Raw genomic sequence first — 24,954 nt, forward strand, 5'->3', positions numbered from 1 at the left:
TGAAGAGAATAATCGACTGTGATTGGTCAATTCCTTACATCTTGAGTCTTACTACAGCTTACTACAGCTATTGTAGATCGGGCATTACACCGGAAAACTAGCTTACTCTGACGTCTTACAATCTTAATCCACTATTCCTGCTGCAATTGTAGACGACGCTTAATGTTTCACGTGTCTTTCTATAAATTTCTTACCACAACTAGAGAGATTATATTATCGTTGAATATAATAATTATATAATTATGTAAAAATATTCTTAATTAATTAAATACAATGTAACATGCTAATTTATACAATGTGATAGCATAAAAAATGAGGTAATTATTTAAAAACAAAACTGCATGTATAAATCGTATACATACATGTTAATTTTCTGCGCGGAGAGAAGCAAACTAGTATTTTTCCATTCTTATCGCATTATTGTTTGTGTAAGTGATTTGGGCAAATAGCGGAAGCTATTAAAAGTCGCAATAATTTAAATTGTTTATGATATGGTCCAGCGATGTGATCTCACGTTACATCTCGCTATTATCGATTTTTCGTTGTCATGAGGTACACGCATATAAATCACTTAGATATTTTTTTCTTGCTCCTGTCCGAGAAATGTAGCAGAAATCACAACTCCTTCCTTTCTACCACAATTGCCACGAGATTAGGTAAGATGAAACCTGTTAAAAAGAAAGAGAGAGAGGAATTATCAGTTGGTCCGCTTATTACTTGAACTGTCATTCATTTAGTTGTGACTTCTTGACTTTGCCAACATCACAGATCACAGGTGACTTTGTGTCCTTAAATTAGCGCTTTAAATTTATGAAAAGAAACGTCACAGCAGAGGAAACATATCATCAGTATTTTTGCTAGTCACTCGCTTGATGACAAAATGACAATTAAATGTTATCTTACCGGCAGATTACCTAAGATACGACTGATTATTCAGAATGACTGAAATTATTTTATGGCATGGCACGTGTATGAATTTTGTATGAATCCAAACAAATCGGTAGCGTTATGTGTCTTTAGATACACGCAATCGTTTTCTATCCCCACTATCCACTATGTGTTACGCATATGACTTAAACGATAATACGTACCTAAAATTGTCAGTCTATCATCGTACGCAGCAACATACAGCCGGCAATATGATATAATAATCGGAGGTGTGTGATATCTGTTTAGCTTGCAAACGCCTTTATTTAATAACTTATTGAATCAACCAATCAAAAAACTTAAATCAAAATTTAAATATTAATAGATCTAAATACTAATTACAAAAAACTAATTATAAATTTGCATTAATCTAAAATATTTAAATGCTAAATATATAAAAACTAGAAAAAATTAGGTACACGAAAATAATAGAATTTTAATATAACTTGAAATTTATCGTTACCTCATAATTAATTTATTTTTCGTAGGTGCTTTATACTAAAATTCATATAACAAAACAAACAGGTAAAAATGCGAGTGCTACCAGTGATTTTCTGTTGGTTATTCTGCCTGGCGGTTTGCCATGGATATCGTTTGCTCGGACTGTTTCCCTTTCAAGGCAAGAGTCATTTTGTTATGTTCGAGCAACTGATGAAGGGCCTGGCTAGGAAGGGCCATCAGATCGACGTGGTCAGCAAGTTTCCGTTGAAAAAGCCTTATCCGAATTACACCGATATCGTGACGTTGCCAATGCCTGTCCTTCTGGTGAACAATATGACGTTTGAATTCATGCAGCAATTGCTCGGTGCAAATCCGACGTATATTGTTGCGACGTTGGCAGGAAATGAACTTTGCGAAGATTTAGGACATCCAGCAATAAAAGAGCTGGCGCGGCCAAAGAATCCACCTTACGATGCGGTGCTTATAGAGGTATATGATGAAAAAAAAGCCAGATTCTCTTCAAATTAATAATCTGTAACTATATTTAAAATAAATCATTTTTTTATGACGATGACTATAGGTATGGCTTTAACAAGATTCTACCAACTATAATTATTTTTTCAGTTAATTTTTACACTACATTTTGATATTGAGATAGAGTAATATTTTGATAAAGAGTAATTATAATAAGAGTTGGAACATATAAGATTAATAAAATTTATAATTTTCATTACATTGAATATAAGATTGAAAAGCAAAGATACTTGCTCAAATTCGCTTTTTAAATCTTTGCTTTGCTTAATCTTAATTAAGAAATATAATTTTCTTATAATCTTTTGTCAGGCCAAAATAGCTAACCAATAAAAACACTAATTGATGTGGTTACAGTTTAAAATTTTTATATATCAATAAAGCAAAATTATCTAATTCGAAATTGTAATTACAATAACAGTATATGTCTTGGAAATGCCGAATCTGAACTCAATATATTTTTAATATCATCCGAAAAATATATTATATCGGAGTCTCGATAATATGCGGAGGGTGCGGAGATTTGCTCAAAAATCAATTATTTGAGAAGATGTTTAAGAATATGTAATATCTATGCTTTGCAAAATCAATAACTTTGTTAGGCGCGCGAGCACGCACGTATATCGAATATCGAGTACGATCTGCAATATTTGTTGTCAATATCTCTATCAATAATATGTAGGACGTAACTTTGCGTAATTTAAACATCAACAATTTATTTTATCGGACGTTATTCGTACTAATTGCCTTTAGTATTCGTAGTAACTTTATTTCGCGCGAAATTGAACTCCTAATCGTCTAATGAACTACACGAACAAAGGTCAATGGACATCACGCAATCATGCTTCTGATGTAAGAGAAGATTTTAATAAGAATCCCTTCTGGGGAATGTTGCAACACAACATGAACTCATATGACGACATATACCATGACACGTACAAATTATTCTAAATTATTCTAAGTGACCATGATCCTCAAAGTGGTGATTATAATCCTTTGTCTTGACATTATTAACACATAACACATGTACATACATTCTTTTATATTCGCCTTTATCTGTCATTAAATATTAACAAATAACAATTGTTGCGAGAAATTTTACCATCATTATACCTTCTTAGGTTTTTGGTGCGCACTGTTTCGGTATCATCGCCCATATATTGAAAGTTCCTTTGATTGGGGTCAGCACTACGTCGCTGTATCCATGGCTACCTCCGCTGATCGCTCAACCCGAGAGCCTGGCCTTCGTGCCGAGCAATGTTTTAAGTTTCAACGGCCGCATGAATTTCTGGCAACGTCTGCATAACAGCGTGCGCACGTTCTGCGACAAATGGTATTTCAATTATCTTACGAGACGAGAGCAAGACAGGATAATAAGGGAGCACTTCGGGCCGAACATGCCGGGCGTACGAGAATTGGAAAGGAAGCTGTCGCTGATCCTCATTAACTCTCACATCGCGCTAAATGGGATACAGCCGAAGACACCTGCCGCGGTGGATGTGGGGGGGCTCCACGTCCAGGACGAGGACCAAACGTTGCAGCCAGTAAGTCGGCTCTTACGACTTACGACCCGTTTTCGTGGCCGTTTTCACTTTTTCGATGTAGGCGCACGTAGCCCAATGAATCGCGAGCTCGCGTTCGCTACAGCATAATTTAAGTCTTCAACTTATAACGCTGATGATGACGCTTGTTTGCAAAACGATAGATAATTTAATATGAAAAAAATCAGCATACAGTATGCAAAATGTTTCTTGCAACTTGTGCATCTCCAAAGGTTAATGCTTATCGCGTGCAGAGTCGCGTGTAGAAAGAACTCTAGTAACAAGAAAAGAAAGTTTAAAAATCTGTAAGATTGAAATTTCGCAGCGTGAAATACTATCGTTCTCTCAATCGCGTTTCTCTCAGTTGCGTAAAAGATATAGATTTACTTTATATATAATAGATTGCAGCTTATTTTTAATAATAAATTATTTGCTTATGAGTGCTATTTGAGTTATCGATTGACCATGACATGATAACAGCATTAGACTTGATATTTCTTCATCGTTTCACGGTATCATAAAATATTTCGCGATAAATAACGTTTTTTTTTTTAAAGCGGAAATAAAGAATATAGAATAATTTGAATGGAAAATATATCTATCTTCACACTATCGCCGTCTTTCCCGCAGGATTTAGAGAAATGGATGAACGATAGCAAAGACGGTTTTGTCTATTTCACTTTTGGCTCAATGGTGATGATCGAAACGTTTCCACGCGAATTCCTAAGAGTGCTTTACGCTTGCTTAGGTAAAATAGCACCCATAAGAGTTTTAATGAAGATACCAAATCCGGAAAAACTGCCGCCCGGTTTGCCCGAAAACATTCACATGTCACCTTGGTTGCCGCAGATTAAAGTATTGAGTGAGTATTACATTTTATCTACTTCATGTCTGTCTATCGCGATATATTGTCTATGAAGATTTTATCAGCAGAGATCCGAAATATTAAAATCGCAAATAATTGCAAATTGTCTTTTCTAAAATGAATGAATAAAAATTTGCAAAAATTATAAAACCGTCTAATATGAATGTAATACCGTAGAACATCCTAATATAAGAGCCTTTATTACTCACGGCGGGCTCATGGGAACGCAGGAAGCGATAACGTGCGGGGTCCCCATGATCGGTATACCACTTTTCGCCGATCAGTTCATGAACATCGACGCGTATGTCGCCAGAAACATTGCCTTGCGACTGGACGTTGACGCGATTACCGAAAAAAGTATGGACGCAGCCTTAAACGCGATCTTATGGAACCCTCTGTACAGGTATAGGCACTAGGCAGATTCTATCATTTTGCATATTAGCGTAAATTATTATTCGAACAAAAACATATATATACCTGCATACTTGTGTATACGTGCGATTTGTGATAACGCACGTAATCTATTTATTACGCCTCCTGGCTATTTTTACGCTATAATGCTTGTTTAATCATTATCTCGAATTTGCATGTATCTATTCAGTTGCATTTTGTTATTTTTAACGACAGCTGTCGAATGCATTTTTATAACCCATTTACTTTAGGGAAAGTGCGCGAAACCTGTCCCGACAATTCCTCGATCGACCATTGAATGCTATCGACACCGCTGCTTATTGGATCGAGTACGTCATTAAATACGGCGAGGATTCTCTGCGATCGCCCGCGATGGATCTGACTTGGTGGCAATTGTCTCTCATCGATGTGGTTGGGTTTCTCCTGTTTTGTGTAGCAATTGTTGCCGCTATAACGTTATTCATTGTGCGTTTCATGTTGGAGTTGATAAAAGACGGAAATTATAACAGTTTGTCACATTCAAAAAAGACAAACTAATTGTATTAATTATAGATAAATATATTATACGTTTTGCCTTCTATTTATTTATATCTTCGCGAAAGAATTTATTGAAGAAAAAATATAATTATACGTCTCTCTTAAATATATGTACATATAAAGATATTGTTGAGGAATATAAAGAGAGGAGATTTGCATTTTTATTGATGTGTGTGTGTGTAAAACTCTTCGATATTCTCTAACAAATTTATTTATTTATTAAACGTAATATAATTTTTTGACAGATTTCCCGGTAGCTTAATCTTACTCGCAAAAGCATACATCGTTTACACGACGTTTCCCATTATGTACAATGTACAGACACATTTATATTATTTTTGTATTATATCAGGCAAATAAATACATTTGCGTCTATAAAGTCTAAGAGTTCATGAATTCTTTTTCATACAATTACTTGGAGTTTTCTTATTTCGGCGCCGAATTGACCTCGATATTGAGCTCTGATGATTTCTGTTCTTATATGTATCGCGTTTTCCTGTATTATGAAAATTCCAAATAACAATACTCGAAAGCGGAGCGTCAAGTACTTTAGTTTACGTTTAGTATCGGCAAGATTATCTGTAATGCTCACAATCGTCGACGATTGTTCTGATTCTTTCTCGCGACTTGGCATAAAATCGATTAAACGCTACTAATTATATTCTCCGCAGCATTATCGAGTATTATGCGAGCGCGTCTGTCGGCGCTTTCTCGTTCTACCATTCATGAGTATTAAAAAAAATACGCTATATAACAGTATGAATACCATTACACGTTTACCTTTACACCGGTGGCAAATATTCGTTACCCGCTGGTAAGTTACTCTTTCGATAATCGTAACCGTCATCGCTCGGATCTATATCAGGCTCGGATGGATGCATAGTTTGTTTCAGCCAGGTGATGTCGATAGGTGTGAATGTCGCCACCTAAGACAAGCACCAAAGAATCCGTAAATGTCATATAAGATCGATAAATATATCTTATATTTAACGCGCCAACATAAAAATCAAGGATTAAATAAAGCGAATCACAAACAAAGCGTATACTAAATGTTATTTGAGAAATGGCGAGTCTTTTGTATACTCACTATAAAATACTGCAATACAGTTATAATTTAATGTAATTCTTGAAAACAAAGTTGCAAAATATCTCATTATTATCGAAGTTATTTTAATGTAATGAGATGTATTGTCAAAACTTATATGGTCATGAAATTAGTTTTGTACCTGATTTGTGGGTAAACATCCGGTGTCCTGACTGTAAATCCCAGCGATATGGTAGGCTCCATTGCCGTCGTAACAAGCCATTGGAGAACCGACATCGGCCTGGCACATGTTGTTGCCTTCGTGCGCTTTGCCACAAATTATATTATGCGCGATATTGATATGGGAGTCCGCATCCAAGACGCGATTTTGACAGACGTCGCGCGACAAGAGATCCACGTCGACCATATGCATTATGGCACCAGCGTAATGAGCTATAAAATCATACATTTGCATTTTTGTATATTTATTCAATCCTATCTCTTTATCAAGCATCTTTATAGTTTCTTGAGCGGTGAAAACCTGGAAACACGATACGCTACCTTGCAATATCGACTTGCCCCATCCTGTCACGATACATCGTGAAGTTTCTTGCATTTGATAGTTATCGGGAAGACATAGCGTGTTGATGTGTAAATTAAATGTCGCGGGATGTTCCAAGAGCAACATAGCGGTATCGTTGCTGGGCGATCCCTCCACGTATCCAGGATGATACTTGATCGTTTGTACATTGATGATCTGGAACGGCAGCGGCTCCTCCTGTTCAAGTTCGTAGCCCAATTTCCATTCCCCGAGTTTCACGGACAGTTCACCTGGTGGGAGTCTGAGGGAATTCAAATGCTTTTAATTGCTTAATCAATAGAAAGATTGAATCTGAAAGGCAGACGCATCCATCTGACAAGCAAGAAAATAAGGTTTTTTTGAAGGATATAATGTTTCTCGATTCTGTCTTTCTGCTAAGTTCGCTCTATACAATTTATATTTCACGGCAAAATTCTATTTATAATTTTATATGTAAATTTATAGAAAACATTCAAAGAATCAAATGCGCACATATCAAAATCAACGCACACTCTAAAGAGATAAGAAATTCTTAATAATGAAATTTTATCTCAAATTTCGCGAATTAATAAATTGTCTAGCCTATATGTGTATATATTTATATTGTTCTCAGTTTACAATTGAGCATTACAATACTAATAAATCGTTAAAAATTGGAGTTACCTATTTACGCAACTGGCAGCTGTTAGAACGATGTCTGACGATATCAACGCGCCGGAACACAAAATCTTACGTTCTTCCGACCACAAGACCATCGCTTGCCAAGGAATCTCTCCGAATGCCGCGTCGGTATCTCTGAAGCCGGTCGGGCGTTGTTCCTTTTAACGTATAGAGATACAAATAGAATTTCTAATTGCATATAACAAAATCTTTATCAAGCGCTTCCTCCGCGCGTACCTTCGCAATTTCAGCATTTTTACATGAATTGCACACTCGATATTCTTATTATTACATTAAATACCATAGTTCACAAACGCCTCTAAGCCATAATCACTTCCGCGGAAGCGCGATACCAAGTTAAGAGTAATTTTACTGAGATACTTACGTAGTTTCTCACTCCACACGGGTTGTTGGGCAATTGCAATCCCGGCACGATGGGAAGAGAATCTTGATCGCTCGAAATAGGGTCGTACGGGTTTTCGATGAACGGTACGGGAGTGCTGACCGGAGGCGCTATCGGAACTTGAGTTGAGATCGGTAGCACGCGTTGCGGGATCACGTCAGAATCGTCCGGTACCAGGGGCACGACGTTCGTGGGCTGCAGCTGCTCGTGAACGGGCAGCTTGACCGGTGGCTTGGGAATCGTCTTGATGGGTGGTTGCGTGACCGGCTTCTTCGGAGGTCGCACTTTCGCGATGTTCAAGAACGTCGGGAAGCCCTGCTCGTCGAAGCCGCCGGTATAATTGGCCGGGAGATTGCCTGTCGGCCACGGGTCCACGTAGTTCGGATCGCGGCAACACTTACCGGCCGCCCCGGTCTTGGAGATCCTGCAGCTCTGCGAAACGAAGAATTTGTAATTATGCGATTCAATTGTTCTATTTTTTTTTTCAATCAAACAATTTATCTTTATTTGAATTGGGACATTTCTATCGTTGACAGAACATCATTACAAACTATAGATGATCTGAAACGCGTGTAATTGTAATATCAACAAGCAAGCGCTTCTAATAATTCCCGTTCGATAAGTAAAACATCTTCTGGCTCAAGTGTCTCTTATGCTACTTACACTCAACGGAACACGTCGAAGGAGCTGTTTGCTGGTAAGCACAACTGGTTCCGGGCTAATCATTCCCTCTAACGTACAGTACTGCTCTTCTACGCAGAGCAGGGCGGCCGCACATCCCATGTGAACCGTGAATTGGAAGACCGCGGGATTAGAGTTTGCGGAGGCCGGTTTCAACGGAGAGAAGACTGGCTCGCTAGCACTAGTATCGCCTGCAATGATAATTCATATTAATACGTATATTCCATGTAGGAACGTAACAAAACAATTTTCTCCAAATTATTTATATAATATTTTAATAGAGATCTCCTAATAAAAAAGATCGTGGAAAATGAAGAGATATCGAAGAAGAAGTCGATGTGTCGTCGCATACCTGTTTGATACTGCTCTCGTTGATTCGTACCGGCAGGTATCTGATTGTAATCGATTGGCAACTCTTCGGCCGGCTTTGTATCGTCGCGAGGCTGATTAGCGGGCTCGATCTCGTAACCATTGTCCGATGGCGATTGCAGTTCAGCGTCGTTTCCTAACGGAGGTTTCAGTTCGGTTACGTCCGCCTGATTATTTTCCCCGTAAGGAACATACTTCTCATCGTTTTCTAAAGTAGGTTCCGGGTACTGATTATCCTTCAGCACGGTATTAATTTGATCGTTATCATACGGTAAATTATCCAAATCGTATCGCACGGTACAACATACTTCATGGCTGAGCTTGCACTCTTGCACCTGCGTGCAAATATTAGAAGATTATTAAGTTTGAATTGCGAAATGTTAAGCTCGATTGATACTAAAATACGAATGCGGGATGACATCGTTAGTAGCGACAAGAAATAATGAAAAAAGACCGTCTCACCTGTCCTGGTCGAATAAAGCCTTGCTTCAAGGGATGCACGTACCCATCGATACACAGACTCTTAGCCACGCAAATTTTATTTTTACCGTTGCAACTGATAGTGAAGTCGTCCACGGCGCTAGGGTAAGGCTGCAGCGTTTGATCAGGCTGATATGCGTAGTCGGGATTAAGTTGCTTCTGTGATTCTGACGGAGCACGCGTTTCGTATCCTTCAAACGTATCTGCAACAATCGCGGTATGACGGTATAATGAGATGTTTTTCTTATTAAGTAAGCTTATTAAGTAACGTCTTACTTTGCTGCGACTGATCCCAATCAAATTGCGCTTGACCAATTTGTTCCGGGACAATGTTTTCTTTGTAGGTAGGGTAGACGTTGTTTTGAGTTTGGGAAAGACGATCGTCACCGTACCAGACAAGCTTGTCTTCTGAAATGCGGCTTAATTGAAGACAATCGCCTACTTGTTTGAGACTTTGTATTTTCTTTCATCAATTTTTATACATTTGATTACGAAACAAAGAACTTACAATTAGTAATATAGAAACAAGATAGTTTCTCGGACTTGATATTTCTCATAGAAAATTGGTAATTAATAATTACGAAACAATACGAAATTTATTTTTATACACTTTCGGTAGATCGGAAAAAAAGATAAAATATACATCGAATTCCCTGTCCGCATTCTAGACTCACGTGTCTGCAATTGAGGTGGTAATTCTCCATAGGGGAGTCCACGTGTGTGCGCAGCTAACGCTACTATAATTAGTAGCATTTCTAGCGGTGGCCTCATCGTGGAAATCTGAAAGAGAGCAAAGAAAAACAACATCATTGACCAATAATCTCGAGTTTTGTATAATATAATATAATATGCATAAATATAAACGGAGATTCCATTAACATCAGGTACATGTTTCGCACGACGTTTACGAAGAAAAAAAGAAAGAGAAAAAAGGAAAGATTTTTAAACACCTCTCGCGGCGGTGGCCGCGACTGCATATCACATATAAACGAGATGTAAAAGTTGTGCAAACTTTTGCAATAATGCTTTGCGCTTTTTTTTGCTTTTCTCGACACGCAAGCGGCGCGGTGAATTATTTTAAGACCGAGAAGAATGATAGTGCGCGAAGGTATTATATTAAAATTTTATTACACTGTCGCTTTAGCCCGTTTTAGCAACCACTGACCTGAATGTGAGGAACGGAACGAAACGGCACCGTCAGGATACCTTCTAGCGGAAGATCGCGTCGAGAGATCGTGCATGGATAGAAGTTGCATGCTTCTGCAGACGATAAACAAGTGGGAACAAGGCTTCTCGTAGGAGTAATTCATTCATGGCATATCCGTGATCTTCGGCGACACCGGTGAGATATAAATTTACGCGGGGAAAGATTAAGTATTGCAACTGCGCATAGTTTTCTGATCGATACCACCGAAAGAAGATCTGGGGCCTGAGATCTTACGCGAGAAATAATTTAAATGTCACGGCTTCCTATCCGCTTAATATTTCAGGTTTTTAATGAGAACTCCGTTTCTCCAGTTGGAAGTTAATGACCGAGCCGCAAGATCTGCGTTTTGCGATGCGTGAACCTACAAACTACATAAGTCTAATAATAACAACAAGTAATCTAATAAATGTCGCGCCGATGCTATCTCACGCAATCAGTATCTCGCAATACGTGCAGACAGTCACGAACGATATTCATATATCGTATAAACGCATATGTCGCATATGCAAACATCTCGAAATAATTATTCACAAATGACATTCGGTTCGTCACGAAATCTGTAGCTGAGAATGGCGAGATATGATTTTCGATACCACCTTGTATGTTATTTCTAATATTGCGTAAGCACGTGGGATGGACAGATGATATCAATGGCGAGGCGTATGAATAGAGAAACACTTTCATACTCGCCTTTCAGTATCGCCTGGTATTTTCTAACGATGAAATAATCGCGTTCAAGGATCTTCACGCGATCTTTTTGTTATTTGCTTATTTATATGAAAATTATGCGCGCGGTATGCCCAAACCGCACTTATCGTACGGAATATCGACCCTGATTTACATGCCTGTCGCGTGTAGGTGCTAACACATCCTCTCCTATCAATGATGTCATCCTACTGGATTAGGTCAGGTCAGGGTCATAGTCGACAAACGAAATGCCTGTTATATGGCAATGTGAAAACCCAATTCTAGTTAATAAATGTCAAATTTTCTTCATTAATTCTATTTAACTAACCGAACGATCAAAATTTCAAATCTCTTCTATGGTACGACAATAGTATAATACACTTCTTCTAAAAACTTGCGAGAATCTTAATCCAAACCTAAGATTCTCTCTCTCATCAATTTCAACGTTAATTCTAATTAAAGGAAGAGACGAAGAGGATCTCGAATTTGCGATTAGACCCAATGCTTCAATCGTGGAAGATAACGTTATATACTGTCACTGACAAGTTACACGTAAAACGAACGTATAATGTTTAGAGATGTCGACAAAGGTTGATTGATATGTATGTGACGCGTGTTACCGGATTGTGCGAACACATCTATATCTGTCGCGATCAAATTTTATGAGTAATTCTCGCGTGCATCTCGTCGCAAAAAAAAGTCGTCGTGGAATTTAGAATCCACGAAAGAGACGACGCGATGAACTCATTAGGGATTTCCCCCAGTCTCCTACGTTTCCGATGATCTAAGGATTTGCTTTGCAATTCAGCGCGTCAACGGTTTGCGTGAGAGTGACTCGCGCTCAAATTACACGCTGTCCGTGCCTAACATTATACCGTAAAAAATTCAATACGACACGCTCGTCAAATATGTTAAGTTTATGCGATGTGTGTGTGTGTGTGTGTGTGTGTGTGTGTGTGTGTGTGTGTGTGTGTGTGTGTGTGTGTGTGTGTGTGTGTGTGTGTGTGTGTGTGTGTGTGTGTGTGTGTGTGTGTGTGTTTCCTTCGAGATAACTTCCAGAGTTACAATGCCGTAAAAAAATGCCTTTTCGTGGGAAACGGAATTGAGAGAGAATCACTTGAGTGAAATCAAATTCCTCTAGTCATCGATATCAGTAATTAATTTTAAAAATGTTTGAACCGCTTTCTACTCCTTTTCACTTTCTATTAGAAAAATGTGGAAAAAAGAAAGAGATTCATTTTTAGATATATCTAATATTTATCAAGAAATTAAATGGTTTAGTATTGATTGTCTTAATTATAAGTTTGAAACAAATCTTCTATTATTGTAAGTACTAAAAAAAATACAATAAGATTAATATACTTTCTAACAATTCGAATATTGTATAGAAAGGAGAGACCTCTATTAAAACTTTACGCGCAACCCTTTAACGCACAAATTAAATTTCATGAAAATTTAAGATGACACATAACGTGGACGAAATATCTTTATACGTCTTCCGGTCCGTTTCATAAATGTTCATTAAATTTTATTATTTGCAAAAAACTCGAATAATCCAGGTGTTTGTAATTCTTTTTCTCCAGGCTTTCGCGACGTCTCGCAACAGGAATCTTCGCTTTCCACTTTCGAGCCTAAGGTACCGCTTCCCGGTTGTTAAGGCGGCGATAAAAATAATAACGCCGATCGCGAAGGATTAACGGCGCCGGGAGAAAGTGCGAGGTATAGCCGAAACACCGAAAATTCCCGGGGCGTTCGATTTCCATGATAAGCGCCACCGGTGGACACCGGTAGGGACGGACCGTCAAATATTATTTTGCAAATGTATCCTCGTATCGCGCACTTTCACGTATACATTAGTGCTACTACTTTCTCTTTCATTGAATTACACATATTACCCGAGTCCGAGTATCGCACAAATCAGACTTGTCGAATTTCGTGCGTAATCCGGCGTCCGTCCGGCGCGGCGACGTCCTAATGATTCGTGTATGGATTCGAATTGAAATTAAGATCCGGGTACGAGCTACGAGCTCTCTCGTACGTATACGTATCTCCTCGTTTAGCACGGAAACCATTTGAAAATTCTTTTTTCTTTTTCCTCTCTTCTTCCCCTACCCCTCCTCCTACTCTCTTTCTCACTCTCTCCCTCTTTCCTTTCTGTTACGGCACACGAAAGCGCATAAATAATCCGCTGATTTTGACGCATTTCATCGAGCGTTTTTGTAATGTGGGTGTAATATACATACAGCGTAAATACTTAAATATTCACGTCCTCATTAATAACGCCAACCGCGCCGATCGAATAGCTGCCAAGTAGAAACTTACTTTCGATTTGTCAATCAATAAGTACTTTCACCGATACCCGGCATCTTGCTACACATATACATAATTAATAAAGCCACATAATTAACAGTCGGATATCGATTTGGTTATTTTCTTATACGAACATTTACAGCATTACTTCAGCTTCAGAAAGAGAGTAACTTATTCCAGGTAATAAAATGCACACATATTCAAATAATTCTATACGTGTGATTAAAAAAAGGAGTAGTCTACTGACCTCTATAATTGTAAGTAATTACTCCATAAAAAGTTGCCTCCAGTTTTAATTGCCAGTTTAATTAAAATTTTATGTCCTTAATTTTTCAACGTCTAGTATATCAGCAAGATTTCCCAATTGTTGCGCGTATTGCTGCATTTAACGTCCAATAGCTAAAGCTGCAGATCTAAAGTTCTATTAATCTTTGAATGCTCCCTGTTCCTACACACACTGTGACATTTATAATTATTCTTTTAAGTATATATTATATTTATACTCATAGGAAAACGAGCCAAGAGAGTAGACTTTAACGTGTTCTCGTAAATGGTATAATCGTTTTACGTCGCTACCTAAGTTTCAGTAATTTTAAATAAAAGCTCTATCGACCAGAAGGTAACTTAAAAAAAAATATATATATATACATATATATATATATATATATATATATATATATATATATATGTATATATGAGCTTTCTCAGTCGAGCCTTTCGATCTATTGGGTGAAATGTCAGCGCGATGCGCCTGATATTTTGACTAGCGCCTCATCAATCAAATTCGAATAAAGGGATATCTCTTCTTTTCTCGTAGCGATTAACAAATAGGCGTCTAATGAAGCTATGGTCTGCCCCTCGTTGCGTCAGAGCGAATACTTTGGATTAATGGTACGTCGAAGAAAAGAAGATCGGTCGCGAGTATCGTTCGGCTTCCCTGTCCGGTTACTCGTCTATAGTAATATGCGGACATATAATGTTTCTGGGTCGTTTGAATTCCAGGCCGTACGTGCACCTCGCAAAAAAAAAAGAAAGAAATAAAAAGAAGCGATCCTGTGGCATTCATCGATCTAACTTTCCAAAACGCTTGTCTGATAGCGCGATAGCTCTGTTCAGTAACGACGTTATCCCTCGATCTCGTATCGCGATCTCCCGTAGGTGATATTCGGCGACAGCCAAGATGATACGTGCAATTGAAAATGCAAAGTATATATAAAAAAAAAAAAATACCGCATTCTTTTCTTCACTTTTTTTGTGCAGGAAATGTCTAAATGTCCAATTGCAGTTCTTTATATTCCCACTCTATCGTATTGCGCCAGCAGCAACCGACGTGAATCTCAAATCTCCTTGTTTGATATTATAAAATCGGCAACTTTACACCGAGATTACCATTTAAAAAATCAAGGTGAAGATACATATCAGCCTTAATTCTGATCAATTCATAGTTCTTATTACCTAGCTAGAATATTATACTAGATATATACTATACTAGATATATACTAGAATATAATATATAATCATATATTCGGGTGTAAAATCACCATTCCATAATTATCTTTATCACGGTCTTTAGTAAAAAAAAATTTGCTTACGATCGTTACGTAATATATTTTACATTAACGATCCTTCCGCCCGTCGAAAGGCGACATCACGGAATCCGCGGGAGAGAAATTAAAAATCGGGCGGGCATCACTTCCCGGAAACTCGGACGTTCTCCTCTCACGCCGGAGAATTTGACCTCCTATTACTCTCGCCCAGTATGCATTTTACTTTTGGGAAAGTTCCTGTCGTGGCTGAACGGCTGGCGCGGCGTACGAGAGCGTGTGGGACCCTCGCGGCTGTTTCGGTCGACTGGAAAGGAGCAAGGTCGCTAAATAATAATGCGTCTCTCTGATGTCATCCACGCGTGAATTATGAAATCCGTCTTTGCTTGCGCGTCGGCGATTATCAGGATCGAGATATTGTTCCCGCGAGTCGTTGCGGCCGACCGTATAAAAGATGTTCCTCCTTTTAGCCATGAGCGTTGAAGGGGGGGCCTAAATAAGAACCGTATTTCAACATCGAGAGATCTTAATATCTATAGAATTATTCGCCGGCAAAAATCATAAAATCCTAAAAGAAAATGAATTATGAGAGAAAAAGGAAAACCAGTCCGCATGTAGAAACGTTATTTATATAAAATTGGTATACTCGATGGAAAAAATATTACGAAATAATTCCATGATAGTTGAAGATTCTTCATCGCGAGAGTAATAAAAATATTTCAATATATAAATTTATTGATAGAATTCTCTCCTGAATTCGGTATATTACATCACTCGGTCTATACTTGGTATAAAAAATTAATTAAGCTCTTGATTTATCTTCAAAAAAGAGGAACATCAACCCGGTGTAATGCAAAGACGAAGCGAGGGTGGGCGTGCCTTGATCGAATCGTCGTCGAGTCTCCTCTAGCTTTTCACTCGATTAAACCGATCGACCTCATAATTAAGTTAACTTTCGCCAGTTATTTGCATTCCACGATTCGATGGCGGGCCAATCCCGTCAGGCCCGTCAGGTCCACCCGCGAAATGTAAAACGAGAAAGCAATCAAGGATGGCCGCGTCCCTGTCGATTGGTCCCCGCGTGTGCGTGCCCGTCTCTCTCCGGGTCCGGCTCAATTATATCTCCGTGTGGCGTCGGCGCAATCCCCAGGAATATACCGGGCTTACGAAATATCGAACGCATCCGTGACACTGTCCGATGATGCCTTGGCGCCGCGCCAAAGCTCGTCAAGATTACATAAACAAGTCGGAGAGTTCAAAGGTCTGGATTCTTCGGCGGCGCGACGCGACGCGACGCGACGCGACGTCACGTTGCTTTCGCGCATCTTTTGGGACACCCCGACAATCTACTTCATCGCTTAATTTCATTTATGATTCTCGATACTGACAGATGTAACAGCAACGAGGCTGTTCTGACAATTATATGCTACGATAATTTACATTTGACCGCTCGCGATCGAACTTAGCTTCTAATCAATTGTTGTATATAGAACAACGGTTCGATATACCGACAATACGAGTGTCATTTATCGGGAACAAGCGTTACATTTTTTTCTTAATTAACTGAGCGAGAGAGCAAGTAAAGCGACAGATCTCAGATCCGTGTGTGTGTAAAGTCTGCCGATTTTAAATAACCACGGCTACTGCTCCATAAGCGTGTTAGCGAGTAGAGTGAACTGACTCCAAAGAAATCGGCCAGCGTCAGTCTCATTTTTACCCGACACTTTCACGCGTTACCAATATCTTCTCGCGTGCGAGGATGATGATGTAACAGAATCCTGTTCTGGATCGCGATAATAGATCGATTAGTTATTCCATCTCTTCGCATTTCTCCACGGATTTTTAACGCGCGGATAGAACCGGAAAAAATTGGTGTTTCCAGGCGTCCTTCCCTTCGCTTGAAACTGTAACTGATCGGGCCTTAGACTTGTCATCTTGGTGATATTTGAATATGAATATTCTCGTCGGTTTTCGCCATAACTCGTATTTCCACGCATTAACCTTCCGATGCGTATCCCCGTGACATGGATTCTATTCACAGTCCCAAGGCGCGTTGCGCCATCCCGAGCAAGATGGGAATCCTCCAACGGGCAAAGGTGATGCGTAGATTCGTAGCAGAGCGACCCGTGCGTCGTAAAATGTGCGTGCGAATATTATATGAGGATGTTTTCATCTTGCAAGAGAAATCGGTAATTACGTTTACTAACGAAATCAAGTCGCCATTGACCCCTTTCGGACCACAGATGCTGTTTGACACGCGTGAGACTTAATATTACGCATATTTAACATTTAATATTTCATTTATGAAATGACCCTACCGGGGTCAAAACACCTGGGTACTTTCTTACCACTGATGCTATACAAATTTGCAAAAAGACAAGACTCTCTTTTTCAGAGAGAATTTAAATTGCATCTGATAATTCAGTTTATACATATTTATATATATATACATATATATATAAATTATACATCTATCGAGTAACGTATCTAGCTAATGATACTATTAAATATTATTAAATACCCTCTTTGGTTTTGTTCTCTCAATCATAGTTTTATTAATCCGGATGTATTTCAGATATAATGTATCGGATGATTTGTATGGCATTGATGAATAAGATAAGAATAAATAGGACTACATCTTCGCGGTGGATAATTAAAACAGGGGATACATATAAAATGCATTAAGATTGCTAAGAAACTAATATATTTGCGACTATCAAATTAGATCTTTTCCGAACATGCATGGCTGATCGCACCGATAAAAACGTTCAAGAATATGGCGCCTTGAAATTGACTAATTGCGAGATGCGCATGGTAATAGCTAATTGCGCGAATCGCACGGAAAGGGTCAGCAACGTGGGCCAAAACGTGGGGGTTTCGCTCATGGCCCTGCCCCCACCGCCAGTCGAGGGGTCGAGGTTTATTTTCGTGTCAGTTTCCCACGAGGGATAATGTACGATTAATTACCCTCGAGGCGCCTCAAGTAGGAAATTACATCGGTCGAGGCCTTGAGAACCCGGCCTCCTTCGAACAACGACACAGGATATTAATTCGCGAAGAGAGACGAGTGAGGGAGCAAGGTCGTGTCCATCATCTGGACGTTCTCCGATCTCTCATCCTCGACTTTTGACGATTCCTTCTTTCAAGTAGTTTCCGGTAACGCCCGTTCGGATTGCAAAACATTGAAATAACAGCCAAACACGTAACCCGTGAACCGGCCTTTCCCCGTACGTGGAAAAAGATCGTGCATCATAGCTGCGCGACACGTCCGCGCTAAGGAATGCGAAAAGTTTTACGATATATACGATACACAACTGATTTATTTCGCATTACCATAACGGGCCACCTACGCGTATCGGTATCTTCGATCGCAACGTCAGAAAAGTAATGAAGAAGAGCTGCGGGTTGAATTTTTGGCAAAAAAAGAACGCGCACCATCCCGTTGAAATAGACGTATACCGTTGAAGCGAAGCGACTCGATCGTTGTGAAACGATCGTATATCTGTTATGCATTCCCGCGATGAATTTACGAGGACAAGGAATTAAATTAGATACGGGCGACACGTTGCGTCATATTGGAGAATTATTATTATTAACAATTTGCAAATTGGCAAATAATTCCCGACAGAATACCTTTCCAAATCCTGATGTAAACAGCTGATGTATAAATCCCGCGTAATGAGAAAGTAATGTTAACGATCAAATTTTCATGACGCGAAAAACTATTGTAATTTGAATGAAATTTGCATTCCCAATTGAAAAACAAGAAAATATATTACTTCAATTAAATTTGTATATCTTCTTGAATTACATATTTTATTTTGTCTATCTGTGTTCAATATGCCGTATGAATAAAAAAGACATATAGATATATGCGACACGAAACAGTGCAGTTTTGCATGAAGATCAATATTAATTATACGAAAACAATTAGTAATAAATTGTGAGTACAAGAGAATTAGCACTTTCTGTTCGATGCTGTAAGAATTACGAATTAATGTTGGTGAAACCTTCGGCAAAAGAACACAGATTGCTTCTTCATTTGCAGCTGTTCGCCCAAAAATAACTTGGAAGCGATTTTAAATCGCATAATTACGTCGCGACGTGTTCTCATAGTACCCTATATTTAATTAAGTCCAATTAAAATTGCCACATAATTTTGCAAAGGTTACTTCCACATTGTAACTTAATTGCCTGGGCTCTTCTTACGATCTTATCCCGAGATTACCCGAGAGATTATTTTTACCCGATATCCTCTTTTTATCCCGCCAAATTGTCGTGTGGGATCTGACGTAATTTGTGAATCATTATTGCTATCGTTTAACGGGTCGAAAGTCGACGGCTATCGTGACGCGACGTCACGTTTTTTATCTGTACAGGATATTCGGTGAACAATTTTACGTCACGAAGACACGTGTTCCTTATGAAATTTGAAGGAGTCGAAACTTCCTTGGCGAGAATCTTAAGGCTCAAATTATAAATACGGCATTGGAAAAGTAAAAAGATTGTGGCCAATTTAATCAGATTTCCAAACTGTCTTCGATCCAAACTCGATCTCTATGCAAAACTTGCCTAATCTACATTTACAGTTTACATTTATCGTCATCCGCTCGTGCTCTTCACGCGACTGGCGGACCCACTAAAAATAATCATAGATTCCAACCATGTTGTTCTTCTTTTCTCAGGCACGCTCGATGAACTCGAACGAATTTGGGACTTAAGACGTATGACGTATGACGTATGACGCCTGTCCTGATATTTCCAGTCAGATTTTACGAAATGTTATACACGCGTTTTACGCATTCTTGAGGAGAGAAGGCGGTTCTTCGAGAGCGTACATAAAATGAGATAAATAACACTTTCCAAAGTATATGACCGTCGTGAATATTTTAGTTATCGGAACGATTTTTCGTTATTTGTCGACGCGAGAGCGACGTATATTCGTCCGTGAATATTCACACTCGAGGGGAACACTTTGAAATCGATTCCATCAGGCTCATTCGGAATTACCTAATCCCACTTGTGCCCGAACAATCAACCTACAGACACGCGTCAAAAAAATGGTCAATTACAGTGAAGATGATGGTACGGTGCAAAAAACCTGGCACGGATGAGTCAAGTTTTTGGGACTCGGGAGCCGATTCAAGGCTCCAAAGGAGAATCTTATTGACCGTTATCTCACAATCTCATTCTTCTCAGACTACAAATGTATTCTTCTCGACATATTATAACTTTTATAAATTACGAGGAGGACCTACGGGGCGGACATAGTCGTCTACATATTTGAGAGATTAGCATTAGCATTTTGAAACAATTTTGACATTTTTGACGAGCGCGAAAGCGCGCAGAGGGCGGTCAGACTCTTGAAATGGGTTTTGTGCCACGAGACTCTTTCTTAAGTATATTCTGTTTCACAAATCTAACGCGCGCTTCTTGCGTCCGCGTTAAATTAATTATTCGTGCTACGAAAGAAGCAGACAAAAGGCAAATAGACAATTTCCTCCGCTGTAAACAGCGACCAGTGGATAAATCGCAACGCGTGATTTGAAAATTTATCGTAAATCGTACAATAAACGCGCCGGCCGCGCCGTATCATCTAATCTCAGGTCATATTCTAGTCGACTAGCCTTCACAATATCAAAGAGCCTTCCGGCGCGGCGGCTCGGACGCGTCCAGGCTAGGGCCGTAAAATTGTCCGTTTTTATTAATCTACTAAAATTAGAATGCCCAATAAGGAAGGTCGCAACTCTTCCTCAATACTTATCGAATTTCGCGTGCACGCGGAAGGAGCGGAACTCGTTTTCTTGGGGTATTTTTAGACACACGCCGCTCACATACGCGCTCCCTCATGGCGGCCATTAATTTTTATTGATGAAACGCATTAATCTTGGCGCACGCCTTATTTTCTTCGCTGCCGAGAGTACACTGTTATTGCACGTTGCGGTCGAGAAAATATTATCGATCAATTGGAGAGTCGCCGGCAAAATGTGGGCCGTATTTAATTGTAATTTATCTCGAAGGGACTCTCGTCTTCCGTCTTTCGAAAACGTCGCACAGGCGACTGGAGAAAGGAAAAGCGACACTTAACTTAAATCTCTAACGTCCTACATTCCGACATTCCGCGGTAATTTTGAAGCAGACCGATACCTAACGGCGGACACACGACTTTTCGTCGCCAGCAATCGTAATTCTGTGTTGCGTGAGAATATTAAAAAAAAATTCATCAACGTATATCCGTTTTAATACATAAAAAAATTAAATTAAATTAAGTTAAGTTAATATTTGCAGAGAGTGTGCAAATACTTATCAATGGTCTGCTTCGTGCTACACGCATTACAATCAGCGGTCTTTCTACCTTTCAACATTGGTTTATTGGATAATTACCCTCTGGCGCGAAATAGAAATATTAAAATAAGATTTCCGCTAAACTAAACTTGAGCTGGAATTAATTGAGGAACCACTTTTAGTTACTTAAGAAAGTAAGTTTTGTTTGTCTAATATCGGAAACTTTGACACAAAGAAACAAACGAGATGACTATTCGGCAGTTCTGCACTAACAATGTAATGAAAAAAATTAACATTATTCTTCCCATTCTTTATAAAAGCAGAATTTAGGATCTCTGCAGAAATTGATTGAAATTAAACAAACGTCGCTGAAGAAAGATCTGCTGCAAGTTGAAGATATTGGAGCGCAGCGCAGTGCAGCGCAGGTCGGTATAATCTCGACAAACTTGGCTACAAGGAACGATCTCTGCTTCACTCGCGGACAATTAAAACGCGACAGTTGACACGCAGGTGTACCAAGAAAGTGTTTTTCGATGTCTACAGCATCCGGTGTCGAGCTTGTCGAAACGTTTACCGGTTTCGGTACTTGGGTACTCGGAGTACCTGGAGTACCTCGCAATGACTTTGCAGCCTACGAAACAACTTTGCGGCGGCGCGGCGCGATAAGTACGATGAGGCGCGAGTTATACCCTCGCATACCCTCGTGCTCGACAAATAAACCGAATGCGTGTACTTACTTAACGTGTATCCTCCCGCGGAGTGTGTAACGCGCGTGTCGCTTAAAAGAAAGTCAATATAACTGGCGTTGGTTTCGTATCCCTTCTTCTCTTATACCATCCTCCGGATCTGGCCAGTACCCCCCTACCATTTTGGTGCGCGGATCGTCGCTGTCCTTCGATATCCTATGCCGGTCAGCACATCACATTGATTCCTCTCGGTCCATCTGAGATGCCTCACCAATTTTATTCCCAGCACTCTCGCCCGCGACCGCGGACGAGATAAACGCGCGCGCACACATTATTCACGTATCTTGAATATCGTTGAATGCGTTTTGGGGTGTTCGCGGTAACGGTCATTCATCTGGCGAACGAAAATTTTCGCTAATAAAAATTAAAAAAATCAGGAATAAAAACAATATTAAACTTAGAAACAATTGAACGCGACGGTTCTTTTAATGGTTCAAGTACCGAAATTGAAGCTTGAAGTTATAATAATAATAATAATGATGGATGATGATTTAAATAAGTCTCACTTGTTATCGTTGCGAATGCTTGGAGCGCACTACATCGGAGAAACACTTTCTTGTTTCATTAATCACAACGTGAAGATTTTATTCCCAACATCGACATATCGTTAAGGAAAAGTCGTTCCATCGTTCGGTGACGAATATCACATCAAACGCACACGCCGTCATTCCGTCATTCGTCTCATCCAATTATATCCTGTTTTTTAGCGCATCCGGCGTACTCTCCTAGGCTGCTTCCTGAAAACATTGCATCTCGCTTGCATCATATATATTTTACGAACCGAGACTTCTCGGTAACGGTACACGTACGTCGTGCTACCTTGTGTCGCAAATGTGCTAGAATGCTAGATAATGATCTCGATATATGTAATAATTCTCAATAATGATCTCAATAATAAAAAAAAAAAACGAAAATTATGACACTATAATCTACATACATACACCAACGACCAACACTATTACGTCAAACAGAACGAATAGAAATCAACTGAATCATGCAACTTTTTCTATGAGTCCAAGAGCGATGAGTCAATTATCGATTTTATATTTTATATATATATATATATATATATATATATATATATATATATATATATGTGCGATTGAAAATACTAGGAATTATATTAGCAAAGCTTTAGAAGATATAAAGGTCTTGAACTCGCTTGAGACAATCTATAATTTGTGCCAGGTCTCAGGCCAAGTTTGTATTTGTAACTTCGCAGGTCGTGCATTTATGTGTGTATCTTAATTAATATATTTTGTCTTGTATTTACACACATATACACATATATATATTTTTTTACATATATTATGTATTTATAGGTTTTTTAAATATGTGTATAATTTATATTGTGTATTTCTGATTCTTAAAATATTTTTCTGCGTTACACACAGTAAATTGTAAATGGGATTCCGTTTAAATTAAGAAATGTAACTGTTCGTTCAACTTGAAGCGGAATGCGGACATTGCGGATGCCCTAGACTGCCTAGACCTAGATCACCCTGGACTGTCGAAAAAATGTGAGTATATAAAAGAAAGTGCGGACTGTGGAGATGACTATGTAATTAATTCCGCAATATATATAGGATATAAAGGTGTCAGATAAATTTTGGCGGGTCCATCAAGAGATCTTAAACTCACGAGAGCCGCAAGTAAGTCAGTCTAAAGTATGCCGATCGTGATAATAACGTTATCGTCGTGAAAATCACGATTTCGTAAGTTGTATCGTCGTAAATATCCCACTTTTAGGCACAGGCTTCGAGGCTTCGCGATCACGGCAGACAACGGCAGACGGCAGGATGATCCGGGTGACCCTACACCTACACCCCACACCCCACACTCGCAATGAGTTGGCGTTGTAAAAAAGAAAAAGAAAAATTGAAGAATAAAACCGAATCTAAATAAGTATGTATGTATGTATGTACCTACGTACGTACGTAGGCGGACATCGGAATATCGGCTCCGCCTCGCCGGCATCTCCAGAATTTCCTTGCAGGGAACTCGGTTAACGCGGTTAATTAACAATTGGCCATACGTCACCTTCTATCTACGACACCGACATCAACACCGACGCGTCTCGTCATCGCCACTCTCGCCGTCTCACCTCTCACCGCGTATTAACATATATCACGCTTTTCATAAATATTAAAAATTTACTCGTATCGGACGTATCGTATTCTCGTAGCGAGAGGTAGACAGAGATAGAGCCTCTGCTGGCCCTAGAAGACACTAGACAGAGCAAGACAGAGTTTGGCAATCTCCTACTAGACCTCTTGTCATTGGTTCAAGTTAGCAGGAATACACAATGACGTAACCAATCACAATGCAAAGAGATCGTATAAATTTAAATACGCGCGGTTTACGCTAACAAAAACATTTTACATTTTTTAGGGCCGGTTGTTCTAATTTATTGATAAACCAACTAATAGTTAAATCATATGTCTATCCTTGTTTTATAAAAAAAAAAAAAAAACCCCAAAGACATATATGATTTAAGTATAGTTAGTTTACCAATAGATTGGAACAATCGGCCCTTAGGGCTTTAGGGCTTTAGGCGAAGTACCGTATCGTCCGTATCAAGGACGTACCGTTCGTTAAACTATATGTTGATGACGCACCAAGCACAAGATATAGCTCGTGCAAAAATCGAAGATTTGTGTATTCTGGAAAACATCGAGAATCAAACAAATTGAACAAGTTTAATTATTCGCCAGAAACGCCTTAC

At 39.2% G+C, this 24,954-nt stretch overlaps 2 protein-coding genes and 1 long non-coding RNA gene across 11 annotated transcripts; 1 reads left to right on the forward strand and 2 right to left on the reverse strand.

Annotated features, from left to right (window-relative positions):
- Positions 1–1,226, reverse strand: LOC143907869 (uncharacterized). Its single transcript, XR_013259995.1, has 2 exons — positions 1,092–1,226; positions 1–668 (listed from the first exon to the last, which is right to left on the reverse strand). It is a non-coding gene; the product is annotated as an uncharacterized LOC143907869 (long non-coding RNA).
- On the forward strand, positions 1,049–5,638 carry LOC143907864 (UDP-glucosyltransferase 2). Of its 3 annotated transcripts, none has more exons than XM_077424904.1 (6): positions 1,049–1,157; positions 1,416–1,857; positions 3,021–3,443; positions 4,071–4,302; positions 4,483–4,708; positions 4,968–5,638. In XM_077424904.1, exons 2-6 carry the CDS (start codon positions 1,459–1,461, stop codon positions 5,251–5,253), a joined length of 1,566 nt encoding a protein of 521 aa, XP_077281030.1. In that variant the 5' UTR covers positions 1,049–1,157; positions 1,416–1,458; the 3' UTR covers positions 5,254–5,638. The 3 variants fall into 3 exon arrangements, with proteins under 3 accessions (XP_077281030.1, XP_077281032.1, XP_077281031.1); XM_077424906.1 differs by having other exon boundaries at positions 1,089–1,157; positions 1,453–1,857; XM_077424905.1 differs by lacking the exon at positions 1,049–1,157 and adding an exon at positions 1,204–1,342.
- Scaf (inactive serine protease scarface) lies at positions 5,447–24,407 on the reverse strand. 7 transcript variants are annotated; one of them, XM_077424894.1, is made up of 14 exons: positions 24,155–24,288; positions 23,871–24,049; positions 22,736–22,966; positions 22,221–22,563; positions 10,125–10,230; positions 9,727–9,858; positions 9,433–9,653; positions 8,954–9,305; positions 8,584–8,792; positions 7,903–8,352; positions 7,521–7,675; positions 6,839–7,119; positions 6,480–6,730; positions 5,447–6,179 (listed from the first exon to the last, which is right to left on the reverse strand). In XM_077424894.1, the coding sequence occupies exons 5-14, from the start codon at positions 10,219–10,221 to the stop codon at positions 6,036–6,038; spliced, it is 2,292 nt and encodes a 763-aa protein (XP_077281020.1). In that variant the 5' UTR covers positions 10,222–10,230; positions 22,221–22,563; positions 22,736–22,966; positions 23,871–24,049; positions 24,155–24,288; the 3' UTR covers positions 5,447–6,035. The 7 variants fall into 7 exon arrangements, with proteins under 7 accessions (XP_077281020.1, XP_077281023.1, XP_077281022.1 ...); XM_077424897.1 differs by lacking the exon at positions 23,871–24,049 and having other exon boundaries at positions 24,167–24,407; XM_077424896.1 differs by lacking the exon at positions 23,871–24,049 and having other exon boundaries at positions 24,163–24,407.
- Positions 24,408–24,954: the final 547 nt, after the last annotated feature.

This window comes from Temnothorax americanus, unplaced genomic scaffold, assembly GCF_048541705.1.
Source record: "Temnothorax americanus isolate GAGA-0224 unplaced genomic scaffold, ASM4854170v1 Scaffold9, whole genome shotgun sequence".
NCBI classification, from domain to species: Eukaryota; Metazoa; Arthropoda; class Insecta; order Hymenoptera; family Formicidae; genus Temnothorax; species Temnothorax americanus.